The sequence below is a fragment of the Protomyctophum bolini genome (assembly GCF_963924005.1).
Source record: "Protomyctophum bolini genome assembly, chromosome: 2".
Lineage (NCBI taxonomy): Eukaryota > Metazoa > Chordata > Actinopteri > Myctophiformes > Myctophidae > Protomyctophum > Protomyctophum bolini.
In genome coordinates, this window is record NC_137863.1 from 31,610,675 (window position 1) to 31,630,674 (window position 20,000).

The following is a 20,000-nucleotide window of genomic DNA, read 5'->3' on the forward strand; positions in this document are numbered from 1 at the left end:
ATTAAAAAAAAGTCTCCTAAATCCTGACAAATTTCTGAAAAACTCATGTTTCTATGTCGGTGGTACTCAACCTTTTTCATGTCATTGGAAATTGGAAATACCCCAGTAAAGTACAAATACCTCAAAATGGTACTTAAGTGCAGTACTTATAAGTAAACATATTTAGTTACTTTCCACCACTGAAGGTGAGTTTGTGTGTGCTGGTATAACATTTATATTTCCACCTCCAAATAATGTGTGTGTGTGTGTGTGTGTGTGTGTGTGTGTGTGTGCTAGTTTGAACAGTCTGTTTTGTTGCGTAGACAGAAGTCGTAAAAACACACATGGAGTCAGTTTAGCTGACGAGCTGCCACAACGCGCAACGTAGCACGAGTGACTAATTATAACCTTTCATCTTGATTTCCCTATTGTTTGTTTTGATGCTTTTTTTTCTCCTCTTCTGTGCCTTTTATTTACTGCAGTGACAATAATTGTCATGGCGGCAGTAGATGTAGGTCACATTTATATATATATTATATACAGTATAGATGTAGGTCACATTTATATATATATATTATATATACAGTATAGATGTAGGCCACATTTATATATATATTATATATACAGTATAGATGTAGGCCACATTTAGATACAGTATATATTATACAGTATAGATGTAGGCCACATTTAGATACATATTATATATACAGTATAGATGTAGGCCACATTTATATATATATATTATATATACAGTATAGATGTAGGCCACATTTATATATATATTATATATACAGTATAGATGTAGGCCACATTTAGATACAGTATATATTATACAGTATAGATGTAGGCCACATTTATATATATATTATATATACAGTATAGATGTAGGCCACATTTATATATATATTATATATACAGTATAGATGTAGGCCACATTTAGATACAGTATATATTATACAGTATAGATGTAGGCCACATTATATATACAGTATAGATGTAGGCCACATTTAGATATATATTATATATACAGTATAGATGTAGGCCACATTTAGATATATATTATATATACAGTATAGATGTAGGCCACATTTATATATATATTATATATACAGTATAGATGTAGGCCACATTTATATATATATTATATATACAGTATAGATGTAGGCCACATTTATATATATATTATATATACAGTATAGATGTAGGCCACATTTATATATATATTATATATACATACATATAGATGTAGGCCACATTTAGATACAGTATATATTATACAGTATAGATGTAGGCCACATTTATATATATATATTATATATACAGTATAGATGTAGGCCACATTTAGATACAGTATATATTATACAGTATAGATGTAGGCCACATTTATATATATATATTATATATACATATAGATGTAGGCCACATTTAGATATATATTATATATACAGTATAGATGTAGGCCACATTTAGATATATATTATATATACAGTATAGATGTAGGCCACATTTAGATACAGTATATATTATACAGTATAGATGTAGGCCACATTTATATATATATATTATATATACAGTATAGATGTAGGCCACATTTAGATATATATTATATATACAGTATAGATGTAGGCCACATTTATATATATATTATATATACAGTATAGATGTAGGCCACATTTATATATATATTATATATACAGTATAGATGTAGGCCACATTTATATATATATTATATATACAGTATAGATGTAGGCCACATTTATATATATATTATATATACATACATATAGATGTAGGCCACATTTAGATACAGTATATATTATACAGTATAGATGTAGGCCACATTTATATATATATATATTATATATACAGTATAGATGTAGGCCACATTTAGATATATATTATATATACAGTATAGATGTAGGCCACATTTAGATATATATTATATATACAGTATAGATGTAGGCCACATTTAGATACAGTATATATTATACAGTATAGATGTAGGCCACATTTATATATATATATTATATATACATATAGATGTAGGCCACATTTAGATATATATTATATATACAGTATAGATGTAGGCCACATTTAGATATATATTATATATACAGTATAGATGTAGGCCACATTTAGATACAGTATATATTATACAGTATAGATGTAGGCCACATTTAGATACAGTATATATTATACAGTATAGATGTAGGCCACATTTAGATATATATTATATATACAGTATAGATGTAGGCCACATTTAGATACAGTATATATTATACAGTATAGATGTAGGCCACATTTAGATACAGTATATATTATACAGTATAGATGTAGGCCACATTTATATATATATTATATATACAGTATAGATGTAGGCCACATTTAGATACAGTATATATTATACAGTATAGATGTAGGCCACATTTAGATATATATTATATATACAGTATAGATGTAGGCCACATTTAGATATATATTATATATACAGTATAGATGTAGGCCACATCTAGATATATATTATATATACAATATAGATGTAGGCCACATTTAGATACAGTATATATTATACAGTATAGATGTAGGCCACATTTAGATATATATTATATATACAGTATAGATGTAGGCCACATTTAGATACAGTATATATTATACAGTATAGATGTAGGCCACATTTAGATACAGTATATATTATACAGTATAGATGTAGGCCACATTTAGATACAGTATATATTATACAGTATAGATGTAGGCCACATTTATATATATATTATATATACAGTATAGATGTAGGCCACATTTAGATACAGTATATATTATACAGTATAGATGTAGGCCACATTTAGATATATATTATATATACAGTATAGATGTAGGCCACATTTAGATATATATTATATATACAGTATAGATGTAGGCCACATCTAGATATATATTATATATACAATATAGATGTAGGCCACATTTAGATACAGTATATATTATACAGTATAGATGTAGGCCACATTTAGATATATATTATATATACAGTATAGATGTAGGCCACATTTAGATACAGTATATATTATACAGTATAGATGTAGGCCACATTTAGATATATATTATATATACAGTATATATGTAGGCCACATTTATATATATATTATATATACAGTATAGATGTAGGCCACATTTATATATATATTATATATACAGTATAGATGTAGGCCACATTTAGATATATATTATATATACAGTATATATGTAGGCCACATTTATATATATATTATATATACAGTATAGATGTAGGCCACATTTATATATATATTATATATACAGTATAGATGTAGGCCACATTTAGATACAGTATATATTATACAGTATAGATGTAGGCCACATTTAGATATATATTATATATACAGTATATATGTAGGCCACATTTATATATATATTATATATACAGTATAGATGTAGGCCACATTTATATATATATTATATATACAGTATAGATGTAGGCCACATTTAGATATATATTATACAGTATAGATGTAGGCCACATTTAGATATATATTATACAGTATAGATGTAGGCCACATTTAGATACAGTATATATTATACAGTATAGATGTAGGCCACATTTAGATACAGTATATATTATACAGTATAGATGTAGGCCACATTTATATATATATTATATATACAGTATAGATGTAGGCCACATTTAGATACAGTATATATTATACAGTATAGATGTAGGCCACATTTAGATACAGTATATATTATACAGTATAGATGTAGGCCACATTTATATATATATTATATATACAGTATAGATGTAGGCCACATTTATATATATATTATATATACAGTATAGATGTAGGCCACATTTAGATATATATTATACAGTATAGATGTAGGCCACATTTAGATACAGTATATATTATACAGTATAGATGTAGGCCACATTTAGATACAGTATATATTATACAGTATAGATGTAGGCCACATTTAGATACAGTATATATTATACAGTATAGATGTAGGCCACATTTAGATACAGTATATATTATACAGTATAGATGTAGGCCACATTTAGATATATATTATATATACAGTATAGATGTAGGCCACATTTAGATACAGTATATATTATACAGTATAGATGTAGGCCACATTTGCACCCTAGCTAGCGTCTATTTCCATCCAAATGATTTAGCGTGCAGGTGTGAAAGCTGCAGTGGTGGAAAAAGTACTTCTGTGTGGATCGTTTTACTCAAGTAAAAGTTTAAATACTGCAATATACTGTAGAACTACTCTGTTACAAGTAAAAGTCCTGAATTCAAAATGTACTTGAGTAAAAGTACAAAAGCATTGGCTTCATCTTCATCTACTATAAAGTACCAAAAGTAGAAAGTACTGTGCAGAATTTCTCATTTAGAGTTTTGAAAAAAAAACAACAATAATTTAGAAAATCGGCTATTTTCAAATAACCTAAATGAAGTGGTTAATGTATGTTGTCGAAATCTACAAAGTAACTAGTAATTCAAGTTTTCAAATAATTAGTGTAGTGGAGTAAAAGTACAATATTTGCCTCTGAGATGTAGTAGCATAGAAGTAAAAGTATTTGGAAATTGGAAATACTAAAGGACAAATAATACCTCAAAATTGTACGTACGGTAATAAACACCCTGAACGCCCGGGGGTATTTAGGACCATTAAATCAGAGCGCCCAGCGATTTGCAGCTACCGTACGGAGCACATTTCAAGGTGCACCAGGCGCCATCTTGGGTGTATCTTGGTTAGAATTGGACGGATTGATTTAGATCAAGAGTTATTCACGTTTTAAGATTTTCGGTCTCATCCACTAAAATGGGGAGGGGGACATTTTGGATGACCGGAAATGACATTGAATGTTGCCCAACAGGCGCTCCCGGCCTGTGGAGCGGTTATGCTATCATTAATGTTCCGTCCTGTGATTAATCTCCGTCTCGAGCGCTGAGCGTAACTATTTGTTAGGACAGAGACCTCCGTTTATGCCGCTCAGGGTGTTACTGTTAAGTAAACTTCCCACCACTGGGAAGCTGCTACAACAGCCCTGGTCCAAGAAGACGCCATCACATCCAGCATGTGATTATTACCACTGCATGTAAAACAGCTTCCAAGTGCGCCGCAATAAAGACATTGATTCCATTTTTGTTCCGCTGAGCGCAATGATTGTTCGCCGGCGTCTTCCGCCAACGTTAATGGTGCTATCAGGTTCAAATCACTGCACTGGAAGCAACGCTTCTATCAGACGCTGGAATATAATAATATGTGCAGGGGCTTTCACACCGCATAATGCTGCTAGTTATTGCCTTTGTGTGCTCCAGTTTGTTCTGTGCTCCTTTTGTAAACATGAGGAGGAACGCAAAAGCAAACAGAACACGTACCGCCATTCGTCCGTGCGTGCGTCATTGCTGCCTCGTATTACAGTTTATTACCGTTAGCAATTACTCTTATAACCAATTTAGACCTGAGGACGATTCTAAAAAAATGTTTTCTAAATCCTGACAGTTTTCAGAAAAACCTACCTGTTTCTGTCAGTGGTTCTCAACCTTTTCCATGTCACGGACCCCCGGAATTATCTGTATTGGCCGTGGACTCTGTGCCACATTTTCATGATTTTTCAAAAATAGATGTACAAGCTCGTAGTGCGGCACTCGGTTCTATTTTATAACGCTATGCTTAAAACAACAAAAGGGGTTTGCGTCCTGAATGGGTTAACGCACCAAATTTCTCGAATATTGCAAATCTGCAAGCTCACATAATGCCTTGCCTTGCGATGCAACCTGTTGTTACAGTAGCTTGTAGATTCATATTATATAATCTAAAGTATAAAGTCGGGTTAAAGTGATTTAGTTGTTGCGTTCTCATTTTGCTGGGGAACCACTGGAGTATACTGTACGTTAATGTAATACAACGCCATGCGGTCCGTTTTGTTGCAGCCCAGTGCGGGCATATGTCGACCCCGCCCGCTCACCTCTGCCCCACCCCATCCTGGTGCTGCGGCCATCTTGGATGGGGTGTTCTTTTCATTCTGGAATTGGATTGTTTTTTATGCCTCTGCAGTCTGCACCTGTGTTAATTATCACCCATTTTAAGAACACTTTGGATTCACAGTCTGTTCAAACACCCACATCAAAAACAACACTTGGCACAGAACCATCCTATCCGTGGGGCAGTTTGTTTAATGTCGCGATGGCTGAGGGGACAAAACTCCTGCTAAAACTGACCTTTTTCCATGGCAAGCTTCTGTATCTTTGTCCAGATGGCATGAGGTTAAAGAAGCGATACAGAGGATGAACAGTGTCATTTGATATTGAAAGTGCTATACCGTGTAATGGCCTTATTGTTCATATCAAAGTATGGGTGTAGGGAGTCTGAGGATCTTGGAAGCAATACGGGTAATACTGAAAAGTTAGTTTCTGTTAGGCATGGACAGTATGGTGTATGAAACATGCAGAACAGTACCACAGAACAGGTTGGATAATGCAAGGTGCAATATTTTCTAGTCCCCAGCCCTTCCCTAGTGGTTGCTTTGTCTTAGCACAGCATAAAAATAATGTCAGCCCTCGATTCCCACCCGAGACCTGGGTTCGAATCCCAAAATGAAGCTGCCATCTTTACTTTGTACGTATATACATACAGTACGAGATGGTGGTAGTTACACGTCCGTCCCACGTGTATTTCAGCCACTGGGTCTGTTTTATGAGGCTTTCTTGTGAAGAAAAGAGAGAGGAAAAAAAACATTGGCACAGTAGAGGGTCAACGGTCAGGTTCCTTTAATTGTTTTAACGTGTTTAGGTCTCACCTAGTGGTAACAGGAGCAGTGCACCTTAGGCCCTTAAACACTCATTCACGAGTTGACTTCACACAGTCAGAGAGAGAACAGTTCATTCATCTCAGACGGCTAACTGGCCGCCTGTCTCCGGGTGCTGTGTTTCGCTTTCTCATAAACGGCGCGGGTGCCAAAATATTGTCCGATAGAGAGAGACAGGGAAGAGGCCTGAGGGAGTGCTTGTGTGTGCTTGTGCGTGTGTGCGTGCGTGCGTTCTCTAAGCGGTGGCCTCTGGCTATGACCCCAGTGTTAATCACAGCTATAGCCAGAACAACCACAGCTTAAGGCCTCCACTGCTAGTCGCGGCTCCCACATGCACTGTTCCTTCACACAGTCTCTCTCTCTCTCTCTCTCTCTCTCTCTCTCTCTTATCTCTTATTCATGACTTCTGTCCTCCCCCATCTACTTTGTTTCTCATTGCCCGCATCACTCCTTTCCAGAGATGGAAAAAATAGTTTTTTTTGTTAGTATCAATAGTATCAATACTGCAATGTAGCACTACTACTATAGCACAATTTACTTTGCGTAAAAGTACAAAGGTATCAGTATCAAAATGTATACCAAAAGTAGAAATACTCACTATGTGCACAATGTCCCTTTTCAAACTGTTTTAATGTATACTATACAAATATTTAGAAAATAGCCGATCTACAAGCTCACAATGTATTACGATGCGATGCATTGTGAGCTTGTATGATCGGCTATTTTCAAATGGCTGAAATGTATGTAGGGCTGATGTGTTTAAAGTACGTTTTGTAATAATAATCAAAGTAACTAGTAACTCATTGTTCTCAAATACATGTAGTGGAGTTCAAAGTAAAATATTTGTTGGAAATACTCAAGTAAAGTATACAAATACCTCAAAGTTGTACTTAAGTACAGTACTTAAATAAATTCAGTACAGTACTTATACTTTCCACCACTAGCTGCCTCTCCCCAGGGCTGAGTGCTGCGTGCGTGCGTGCGTGTGTGCGTGCGAGCGTGCGTGCGTGCGTGCGAGGGCCTGACCGGGGCCTGACATCTCTCTGGCAGACTGTGTAATGTGCTAAAGGCTGTTGTGGACTCTTGGCCAGACATGGCCCTCCTGTTAACACTATAAACTGGCAGGCTATCGTGGGCTGGCTGGACTAACAGGCTGGCTCCTGACCACTGGCACGCCCCACAATAACTGGATCTTTTTGGGGGAATGATACCGATATAATGGAGTAAAAGAAAATGCAGTAGGTATCGACATAAATTTTGCATTCCTAAATATAGTAGCATATTATATATATACAAATTATGTGGGAATTATCCCTCAAATGTGGTTTATCAAACACTTAACGCAACAAAAATATGTAGCGGTGGTGGTGGGCCAGGATATTTTACTGTTTAACAATAAACGCTGTTGTCCAAGAATGACATCATCAGTGAGACTGAAACTTCAACCACTTAAAGCCCTTATTGTATTTATTGGGCTATTTGAAAATAGCCCAATAAATAGACCCACAGGAACGCACCGCCCAGGGTGCTGGCCCGGTGCCGGCAAGCCGCCCCGTGTCCAAAACGGCCCTGTGTCCATAGTTATTATTTATTTTTTCATTTTTAGTTACAGATTGCGTGATATATCGTTGACGAAATCTCTTGCAATATATATTGAATATTGCAATATCGCAACATATCGTGATATTTGTCGTTATCGATGGCCTAATATCGCCACGGATATCGTATCGCGAGGTATATCGTACCCACCCCTATTAATAGGAACGGCGCCGGGCGTATAGTCTGGCGCTCTCCGGTTCACTGTGTCACTGGCTGCATGGTGGTGTTCTCTGGTTCACTGTGTCACTGGCTGCATGGTGGTGTTCTCTGGTTCACTGTGTCACTGGCTGCATGGTGGTGTTCTCTGGTTCACTGTGTCACTGGCTGCATGGTGGTGTTCTCTGGTTCACTGTGTCACTGGCTGCATGGTGGTGTTCTCTGGTTCACTGTGTCACTGGCTGCATGGTGGTGTTCTCTGGTTCACTGTGTCACTGGCTGCATGGTGGTGTTCTCTGGTTCACTGTGTCACTGGCTGCATGGTGGTACTCTCTGGTTCACTGTGTCACTGGCTGCATGGTGGTGTTCTCTGGTTCACTGTGTCACTGGCTGCATGGTGGTGCTCTCCGGTTCACTGTGTCACTGGCTGCATGGTGGTGTTCTCTGGTTCACTGTGTCACTGGCTGCATGGTGGTGTTCTCTGGTTCACTGTGTCACTGGCTGCATGGTGGTGTTCTCTGGTTCACTGTGTCACTGGCTGCATGGTGGTGTTCTCCGGTTCACTGTGTCACTGGCTGCATGGTGGTGTTCTCCGGTTCACTGTGTCACTGGCTGCATGGTGGTGTTCTCCGGTTCACTGTGTCACTGGCTGCATGGTGGTGTTCTCTGGTTCACTGTGTCACTGGCTGCATGGTGGTGTTCTCTGGTTCACTGTGTCACTGGCTGCATGGTGGTGTTCTCTGGTTCACTGTGTCACTGGCTGCATGGTGGTGTTCTCTGGTTCACTGTGTCACTGGCTGCATGGTGGTGCTCTCCGGTTCACTGTGTCACTGGCTGCATGGTGGTGTTCTCTGGTTCACTGTGTCACTGGCTGCATGGTGGTGTTCTCTGGTTCACTGTGTCACTGGCTGCATGGTGGTGTTCTCTGGTTCACTGTGTCGCTGGCTGCATGGTGGTGTTCTCTGGTTCACTGTGTCACTGGCTGCATGGTGGTACTCTCTGGTTCACTGTGTCACTGGCTGCATGGTGGTGTTCTCTGGTTCACTGTGTCACTGGCTGCATGGTGGTGCTCTCCGGTTCACTGTGTCACTGGCTGCATGGTGGTGTTCTCTGGTTCACTGTGTCACTGGCTGCATGGTGGTGTTCTCTGGTTCACTGTGTCACTGGCTGCATGGTGGTGTTCTCTGGTTCACTGTGTCACTGGCTGCATGGTGGTGTTCTCTGGTTCACTGTGTCACTGGCTGCATGGTGGTGCTCTCTGGTTCACTGTGTCACTGGCTGCATGGTGGTGCTCTCTGGTTCACTGTCTCACTGGCTGCATGGTGGTGCTCTCCGGTTCACTGTGTCACTGGCTGCATGGCGGCCGTCCGTTTGCCACCAGTTGATGCTGTGCTGTGTGTCTTCGGCACGCGCTGGAGATTACCACTCCATCCGCGTCTTGTGTTTTTGTCAACTCTCATGACACCGAAGAATCGCAGGTCCACGCACATGCACACGCGCATGCACACGCACACGCACACGCATTAAGACATCCTTCCACAGGCTGGCAAGCGAGCCGCCAAGCCCCAGGAGTGTGAGTTACACACACACACACACAGCTTTTGCCCGGGGCTTAATTATATGTGTCACTAATGAAGTGTAATTACTGACACATCCACCAGAGCCATGGAGGTCTATAAGCCAAGGATGCAGCAGTCATTAGCCCTGCCGCGCTGCACATGTGCAACTGGTTCACACTACCTATTGGTGGAACAGTACATTTATTGTACTTAAGTAGCTGCATACTTAAGTGTAATTGTGCACGATGCGGCGCATTGTGAGCTTTATAGGCTACTGTATCCTGCTATTTTCAAAAGAAAATTTTATATTTGAAAACTATAGACATTTCTCATTGTGCAGAATGTCCTATTTCAAGTTTTCAAATATGTAAAAACTCATTATGAGTACTTTCACTTTTAGTACACTTTTACTTGTAGCCTAACAGAGTATTTCTATATTGCAGTATTGATACTTTTACCTAAGTAAAACATTTGAGTATTTTTTTCAACCACTGCACTGTCTCTCTTTCTCTCACTACAGTTTGATGGTGACAACATGTACATGAATGAGAACAACCAAGAGTTCCTCTCCCCGAACCAGGTGAGTTCAATCAGTCAATGATAAAAAAATCACACCCTTGTGAACTGAGTGGTGCAACTCTGTGTGGGGGCCCCCGGTGGGTTCCGCCAGAAGGAATCCGACCGGCAACTGCTTCTGGCGTAACGTTCCGTCTGATAAGCTTTATTATTGATATCAAACCGGATTGCTGATTTCTTTTTTTAAATAACTGTTTTGGCTTGGCCTTTCCTTCTTTAGCGATCCATAGACCGTTTTTTAGCGATCCTAGACCGGGTTGCGCAACCGCGCTGCCGTCCACCTCCCATTATACAGGCTGACTAAAAAGCTGAATAACTCCTAATCTACAGAGCTCTCCATGGTTTGGATAAAATGCGCAATGTTCGGAGGTCTTTGCTGATTATCCGGTAGAGATGGAAACATTGGCGCTTTCTAGAGCAAGGATGGCTTCATTTTAGCTCGCTATCATTGATGCTATTTATTTAACATTAAGATGGACACTCCAAACAGGATGTCAGTCCCATGTGTGCTGCATTGAAATAGCCTTGGCAGTGTGCGGTTGGCTCTGGGTCCAGCAGGTGGCAGCATAATGGGTTAATTAGCTAGTTTAGCTAGTGCCGTGCCGTGCCGTGCCGCGCCGCGCCGCGCCGTGCCGTGCCGTGCTGCAATGCGCTTCGTTGTGCTCTGCTGCACTGCGCTGTGCTGTGCTGCGCTGTGCTGTGCTGTGCTGTGCTCTGCTGCACTGCGCTGTGCTGTGCTGTGCTCTGCTGCACTGCGCTTCGCTGTGCTCTGCTGCACTGCGCTGTGCTGTGCTCTGCTGCACTGCGCTTCGCTGTGCTCTGCTGCACTGCGCTTCGCTGTGCTCTGCTGCACTGCGCTGTGCTATGCTGTGCTCTGCTGCACTGCGCTGTGCTGTGCTCTGCTCTGCTGCACTGCGCTGTGCTGTGCTGTGCTGTGCTGTGCTGTGCTGTGCTGTGCTGTGCTGTGCTGCGCTGTACTGTGCTGGAATGAATGCAGTGGCGTGTGCAGATGCTCAAACTCATAGTTCCATTAATAATTTCGTTCTTCGTGTAAATAATTCAGCAAATCAGTCATTGTGTGTGTGTGTGTGTGTGTGTGTGTGTGTGTGTGTGTGTGTGTGTGTGTGTGTGTGTGTGCTGCTATTTACACTACAGTATATGTGAGATTTTGACTCACGGGTGAAAGCTCCAGTTTTGCTGACTTGATTGTGGCCTCGGGACAAATGGTTCTTAATGCAGTTCTAAATGGACAGAGGAGAGAGAGAGAGAGAGAGAGACCACAGTAGAGAGAGAGAGAGATGCATCTTGGCAACCGTGGCTGAGTAACAGTGGAAAAAAGTGCAATGTGTATAGAACTACTCCGTTACAAGTAAAAGTCCGGAATTCAAAATGTACTTGAGTAAAAGTACAAAAGTATTGGTATATCAAAAACTATGAAAAGTAGAAATACTTATATTACAGAATGCCCATTTTCAAGTTTTCAAAGGTATGAAACATCTACAAGCTTGCATCGCGACGCATTGTGAGCTTGTAGATCGGCCATTTTCAAATGCTCGAAATGTATATAGAGCTGAAGTGTTTAATGTATGTTTTGTAATCAGAGTAACTATAATAACTAAAGTTTTCAAATAAGTGTGTGTGTGTGTGTGTGTGTGTGTGGACTGAGATGTGGACAAGTAGAAGTAAAAGAAAGTATTTGAAATTGAAAAGTAGGTACAAATACCTCAGAATTCTAGGCTACTTAAGTACAGTACAGTACAGTACAGTACAGTACAGTACAGTAGCACAGCTGGTATAGAGAACAAATGCATGGACGGTTGTGTTTGAACAGTGGGATTTGCAAGAGTTTCGGAATAAGCCTGCCCGCCACACACACACACACACACACACACACACACACACACACACACACACACACACATGCATCCTTGTAGATCGGCTATTTTCACAATTTTTTAAAAATGTTTTTAAGACGATCATTTAAAAACAAGAAATATCATATATTTTCTGCTCCAGTTAGCTTATAACATTAGCCGCGCTCCATGCAGTGTGTGTGTCATAGGAGTTATAAGGTGTGTCTATATGTATATATGGGTGTTGGGTGAAAGCAGCCCTTCCGCGGCATATACTGTAGACTCTCTTCCGCGGTGCGTGTCACAGTTTAGGAGGCAGGCAATCATGACTAGGTCCAGAGGCGGAGCTACCGGGGGGGAAGGGGGGGGGGTGACTCCAGGGGGCTCGGGGGCTTTCAGATGATCGATGGACGACCACACAACGTTACACAGACACTCCACACAGCGTTACACAGACACTCCACACAGCGTTACACAGACACTCCACACAGCGTTACACAGACACTGCACACAGCGTTACACAGACACGACCACACAGCGTTACACAGACACTCCACACAGCGTTACACAGACACTCCACACAGCGTTACACAGACACTCCACACAGCGTTACACAGACACTCCACACAGCGTTACACGACCACACAGCGTTACACAGACACTCCACACAGCGTTACACAGACACGACCACACAGCGTCACACAGACACTCCACACAGCGTTACACAGACACTCCACACAGCGTTACACAGACACTCCACACAGCGTTACACAGACACTACACACAGCGTTACACAGACACTCCACACAGCGTTACACAGACACTCCACACAGCGTCACACAGACACTCCACATAGCGTTACACAGACACTCCACACAGCGTTACACAGACACTCCACACAGCGTTACACAGACACTCCACACAGCGTTACACAGACACTCCACACAGCGTTACACAGACACTCCACACAGCGTCACACAGACACTCCACATAGCGTTACACAGACACTCCACACAGCGTCACACAGACACTCCACACAGCGTTACACAGACACTCGGCAGATACCCAGTCAAAGCATTATCTCTCAGGGCGCTATACATCCTGTAAGTTTACTTAAGAAATAAAACTAGTGTTGACTAATCATTACAAGCATAGTTCTTATTTTGAAGAGGAAGAGAAAGTCTGTTTAGGTTGTAGCATACCTCCATGACAGACAGACAGACAGACAGACAGACAGTTGTTTTTCCTCCCGGGAGGGAGAGACTGACAGACTGTAAACATTGAAGTGATGGTGGTGGTGGATTGCTTTTAGCCAAAGTTTATATTACCATATGAAAGCCATGATGCTGTGCATCTTTGACTTAAACAATGTGTACACACTTTGGACTATACGTTAAGGTGGAGAAGTGGATCCTATCCTGTGGCGGCAGTCAGCATTATGGGAGTAATTAATTTATTTTAAAAGTATCACGCTGGTGAAATCAGCAGCTGCCCAAAACATTAACAGGTAGGCAGGCAGGCAGGCTACAGTAGGCCTACAGTACTGTCACTGCCTGCAAGGATGTACTTGGAACTGGCATAATGCTTAAAACACCAAAAGGGGTTCCCGCCAGAATATTTTAAAGGACTTTTTTAACACTGCCTGCTTTCAGAGCGGCTGTGACTGTTTGGATTCATTCAGAACAGGCTATTTTCAGCATGTGCAACCAAGTGTAAAATGACTTGGTAGTCGACGAACATTTTTCGTCTTAGTTTTAGTCGATGAAATCAACACTGGCAAGAAAGATGCTGAACCCCTAATTTCTCCCGATGTGCAGGTTGGTGCCCTGCATGGTTTCCTCTGCCATCGCGGTGTGTGTGAATGTGTGTGTGAATGGGTAAATGTATAATGCATGTTAAAGCGCCTTGGATAAAGGCGCTATATAAATGCACCATTTACCATTTGGACAATATTTATTTAAATTTGTACTGTATCTCAACACGTCACAGTGAAAATAATTAGGCACTGCTATGAGGAGAAGTGAGACGAGTAGAAAGTATGGATCTAAAGACTACTAAATACCAGAAGCCACCTGTTGCCACATTTACTCATTACTGGATACTTGACATTTCAACATTCTCCACATAATTGTATATTCTCTTGTTGCGAGTACCGACAGAGTGTGTTCTAAATGCCCACAGAAGCTGTAAGTCGCTGTTGGATATTAGGAACCTCGCTGTTATATTTCAGGAGATACAATTTTGCAATCACAACAACAACATCTATAATGTCAAAACAGTTTTGAGTCTGGCCTTTTTTTTTCTTGCCGGCTTGTGAGAATCAAGGAACCCAAATCATGACATCATATTCAACTAACTAATGATGTACGACGCGGCATAAATTAGACTTTATAGGCTTTGAAAAATAAAATATGAAAAAATATATACACTGATGACAGCTCGCTTTTATCTGTCTGCTCGTTCTCTCTCTCTCTCTCTCTCTCTCTCTCTCTCTCTCTCTCTCTCTCTCTCTCTCTCTCTCTCTCTCTCTCTCCATCCCTCTCTCTCCCTCTCCTCCGGTGCATTGAAATGCATTTAGGTCAGTGGTTCCATCTCCAAACTGTGTGAAAGTGTGTGCCTCAGCGTTTGCTCTCTCTCTCTCTCTCTCTCTCTCTCTCTCTCTCTCTCTCTCTCTCTCTCTCTCTCTCTCTCTCTCTCTCTCTCTCTCCCTATCTCTCCCTATCTCTCCCCTGCCTCTTCATCTAATCTCTCTGTTTAATCTGGGCTACCTATATAAGTGGTTAGCAAGATGTTTGATGTGATGTGATGAGCTTTATATCTACCCCCAAGGGAGGGGGGGGGGGGAGAGAGAGAGAGAGAGAGAGAGAGACAGAGAGAGAGAGAGAGGAAATTCGCCTTAACTGTAACAAAACAAAGAAAATGAAGAGCAGGATATAAAGAAGAGAACAAATTGTGTTTTTGACTTGTTGGACATGTAGGATGAAGGAAGTGAGGTACATCTGCATATCCACGTGACTATTATGTTGTTGTAAAGCCATTCGTTACCATATAGATCTGTGGCCCCGGGGCCCGCCGGTGGGCTGTGAGGCAAGTTGGCCCCCAAATAATTGCCAGAGCACCAAGATGTTATTCATATACTGTAGTATAGGCCAGATGTTATTCATATAGTAGTATAGGATGATGTTATTCATATAGTAGATGTTATTCATATACAGTAGTAGTATAGGCCAGTGGTTCAGATGTTATTCATATAGTAGTATAGGCCAGGTGTTATTCATATAGTAGTATAGGCCAGTGGTTCAGATGTTATTCATATAGTAGTATAGGCCAGGTGTTATTCATATAGTAGTATAGGCCAGTGGTTCAGATGTTATTCATATAGTAGTATAGGCCAGGTGTTATTCATATAGTAGTATAGGCCAGTGGTTCAGATGTTATTCATATAGTAGTATAGGCCAGGTGTTATTCATATAGTAGTATAGGCCAGTGGTTCAGATGTTATTCATATAGTAGTATAGGCCAGTGGTTCAGATGTTATTCATATAGTAGTATAGGCCAGTGGTTCAGATGTTATTCATATAGTAGTATAGGCCAGGTGTTATTCATATAGTAGTATAGGCCAGTGGTTCAGATGTTATTCATATAGTAGTATAGGCCAGTGGTTCCCAAAGTGGGGTCATTAAATGGGTTATAGTTAATTGAGACACGGAAGGCATGATGTTGATTATATAATCCTCCCTTCATTCTCTATATCAGTAATTCATTCTGTTCCTTCAAATCAGCTGTCTCTCTCCATGTCAACTCCCCTCACGCTGTGACGCGTTTTGAGCTTGTAGATCGACTATTTTTGCTGTATTTGAATTGAAAGACTGAATATTTTTTGGAATTGGAACCTTTTTATTTAATTTCAAATGCATTTAGTTAGTTATGTTAACTTTATACAAACTAAATCCAAACACACACAAAGACAATAACGTTTTAATACTAGTCATTAAGCTACCAAGCTACTATTCAAGCGGGTCCCGTCAGCGGGATTGAAATTTTAACAGCTGAAATCAATTTACCAAAATGATGGGCCACAAATTGAGGGCCACATTAAGTGAAGGTGAGGGCCTTATGTGGCCCCCGGGCCGCCAGTTGCCCATGCATGATCTATAGCCCATGGTATCCTATCTGTTTAGTGTCCACTGAGTTCACTGGCATGGACTTATTGTTGTGACGAGACACGAGAGGAAACGGGGTCAGTTCCATTGTCATATCGATGTTCCCATGAGCATCATGCCGCGACCTTTCAGTTGCATTTCTCTTTGGCTTTGTTAGTGTGTTCCTTCATTGCTCCCTCGTCTCTCTCTCTCTCTCTCTCTCTCTCTCTCTCTCTCTCTCTCTCTCTCTCTCTCTCTCTCTGCCTCTCCTTCCCCCCCCTGTGTATAGTGACAGAGTGTTAGTGATTGGATGACAAGGTCACAGACCTCTCGGTCTCGGCATCAACAAGCTCATTGTCTGGGCTCGCTCGAGGCTGCCTGGCTGACCGCTGACCGACCGGTGGACAAAACAGTGTACAAAAAGAGTATGGCCCAGCGATGAGAAGAACCTCCTGCTCGCGTCCCCGCCGTCTTCCAGAGGGAGAGAGAGAGGCGATTGATTTGGGTATCTTTTTATAAAACGTGCAGAGGTGCTATAAACGCACACAAACCTCCACCGTACGTGGCTCTTCTGAAATGAAACGAAAAGACTTCTTGCATATTGTCGGAAGGACGGTCTCTCAGTCTCGCCAAGGCCCTTCACCTGAAGTAGAGACCAGGGACGTGCAGAGAGTTTTAGAGGGGCAGACATCCCGTAAGAGGGCACTTGTAGACAAAAAATAGTAAAAATAGCAGATCTACAAGCTCTCATTGAGAGCTTGTAGATCAGCTATTTTCGGGTCGCAACCCAGCTCTCTTTAGCTAGTGGAGATGCGGTGTGTGTACGGCATGGATTTATAAACAAATGTGTTCAATGCAAAATGCTGCGTTCAAGTTCAAGAGATAGCGTTCAGGAATTCTCCTGAATACTGCTGCCTTCCGGCCTGTTATGGAAAGGAGAGGCATTTGAATTTATTTCCCCAAAGTAAATGCTGCATCCGTGGTCTGGAGAGGGCAGTTGTTTTACAGACGGGTAAAAGGGCAGGGGCTGAATGACCCTTTGAGGTCTATGTGTGCACGTCCCTGGCCGAAAGGGATTCAGAAAGGAAAGGTTTCTCCGTCTCGGCATCAGGGCCTTCACCTGAAGTATAGAGACTCTCCCCGCGTAACCGTGAGACGCACACCAGTACCGTACCGATCAAAGATAGCGCACACTCCTCCGTCTCAGAGAGAGAGAGAGAGAGAGCGCTGAGCTGAGCCGCTCGCACGAAACAGTCGTAGTACACTTCATCAGCACTTTACTTCTTTGACAATTCCCTCTCTTTGATGTCTCTCCGTGCCTGACTTATGAATTCATTTAGCGGAATTGCTGTTTGAGAGAAATATGTCACAGGAAAAAAAGAACAGGGGGCGGGAGGAGGAGGGGGGGGAAAGGGGACAGAGAGAGAGAGGGGGGGGGATGGAAGAGAGAGAGAGAGAGAGAGACGGAGCAACCACACAGGGGAATAATTCGACTAATGGAGTGACTGTTTGGATATTCAGCAGAAGTAGTGAGCGGAGATTATGATCTTGCAATTAGCGTAACAAGGTTTTATTGATTGGCTGCCTGCATGTAGGGTCTTCGCTGCCAAGGCGCTGCATGCATGTGGTTTCAACATGCCGTGCGTGCGTGCGTGCGTGTGTGCGTACGTACGTATGCCAGCCAGTACTGCTGCTGCTGCTATGGTGGAATCCAGTTTTGGTAAAGGCTAGTTGTGCCGTGCCGAGCCGAGGAGGCTGTGTTCGTTCCCAGAGCTTCAAAGCAAAAGATATTATGGATCGCTGAGTTGGTTGGAGAGCCCCCGTTTCAAAGCTTGATGGTGGAGAGAGGAGGGGAGTGCATTTGCATTTTCCACTCACTTGTTAGTTAATGCATTACCGGCCCCGGCCCCCGTTTGAGTGAGCATAAGTATAAAGCGCTTCTGCCACAGAGTGATTTGAAAAAGTTGCAGGGCGCTGCCTTTTGCTATTATGTAAAAGAGTTGAAGGGATTATTATTTTTTGTACCTGTAGGTTTGAATGCCATTTCTCATCGCAGATGGTTTTCCGTAACTTAATAGCGATAGCACGTATTTCATTCCAGGCCATGTTTGTCGTTGTCATTTGTCAGGAATTAGGTATGCCAGCTGTGGAACTGTGACTGCGGCAGTAACACATGACATAAGTTATTTTCATTATAAATACAAACCTTATCGTCGCTGTCAGATAGAATAACCTTGTATGTTCAAAACTGTTACTTTTCAGGAAATGGAAAAAGGCTCTTTGCATTGGTTAAACATTTACTAGTCCTGTACTGTGAAGTGTTTTGTGTTTTTGGTTTTGTTCAGTTTTTTTACGGTCTCACTTGAAATGTTTGCGCAGTGAAATGGGGATCGATCCTTAATAAAAATAAAATAAAAATCAATATAGAAATACAAGGGCCCCGTTTCAGTGAGCTACTGTACATGGATGGTGATACAAGGTTGCTACTTGCGTAGGGGTGTGCCAACATACTGTATCCACATCGCAATATTTCCTCCCGCAATACATTGTGTTTTTCACCGGCAGGTATCAGTCAAAAGGCCCGTCTAGAGGTTAAATGGACAGGTATCAGTCAAAAGGCCCGTCTAGAGGTTAAATGGACAGGTATCAGTCAAAAGGCCCGTCTAGAGGTTAAATGGACAGGTATCAGTCAAAAGGCCCATCTAGAGGATAAATGGACAGGTATCAGTCAAAAGGCCCGTCTAGGGTTTAAATGGACAGGTATCAGTCAAAAGGCCCGTCTAGGGTTTAAATGGACAGGTATCAGTCAAAAGGCCCGTCTAGGGTTTAAATGGACAGGTATCAGTCAAAAGGCCCGTCTAGGGTTTAAATGGACAGGTATCAGTCAAAAGGCCCGTCTAGAGGTTAAATGGACAGGTATCAGTCAAAAGGCCCGTCTAGAGGTTAAATGGACAGGTATCAGTCAAAAGGCCCGTCTAGAGGTTAAATGGACAGGTATCAGTCAAAAGGCCCGTCTAGGGTTTAAATGGACAGGTATCAGTCAAAAGGCCCGTCTAGAGGTTAAATGGACAGGTATCAGTCAAAAGGCCCGTCTAGAGGTTAAATGGACAGGAATCAGTCAAAAGGCCCGTCTAGAGGTTAAATGGACAGGTATCAGTCAAAAGGCCTGTCTAGAGTTTAAATGGACAGGTATCAGTCAAAAGGCCCGTCTAGAGGTTAAATGGGTATCAGTCAAAAGGCCCGTCTAGAGTTTAAATGGGTATCAGTCAAAAGGCCCGTCTAGAGGTTAAATGGACAG

The 20,000-nt window shown here is 41.4% G+C and overlaps 1 protein-coding gene across 2 annotated transcripts in view; it reads left to right on the top strand.

Moving 5' to 3' along the window:
• The window catches only part of LOC308329926 (TOX high mobility group box family member 2-like), a 200,262-nt gene that overhangs the window by 92,308 nt on the left and 87,954 nt on the right, over positions 1 to 20,000 (top strand). For both annotated transcript variants that reach the window (XM_080784471.1, XM_080784470.1), the window contains exon 3: positions 10,652 to 10,711. In XM_080784471.1, coding sequence (XP_080640597.1) covers positions 10,652 to 10,711 — 60 coding nt within the window. The remainder of the gene's footprint in view (positions 1 to 10,651; positions 10,712 to 20,000) is intronic.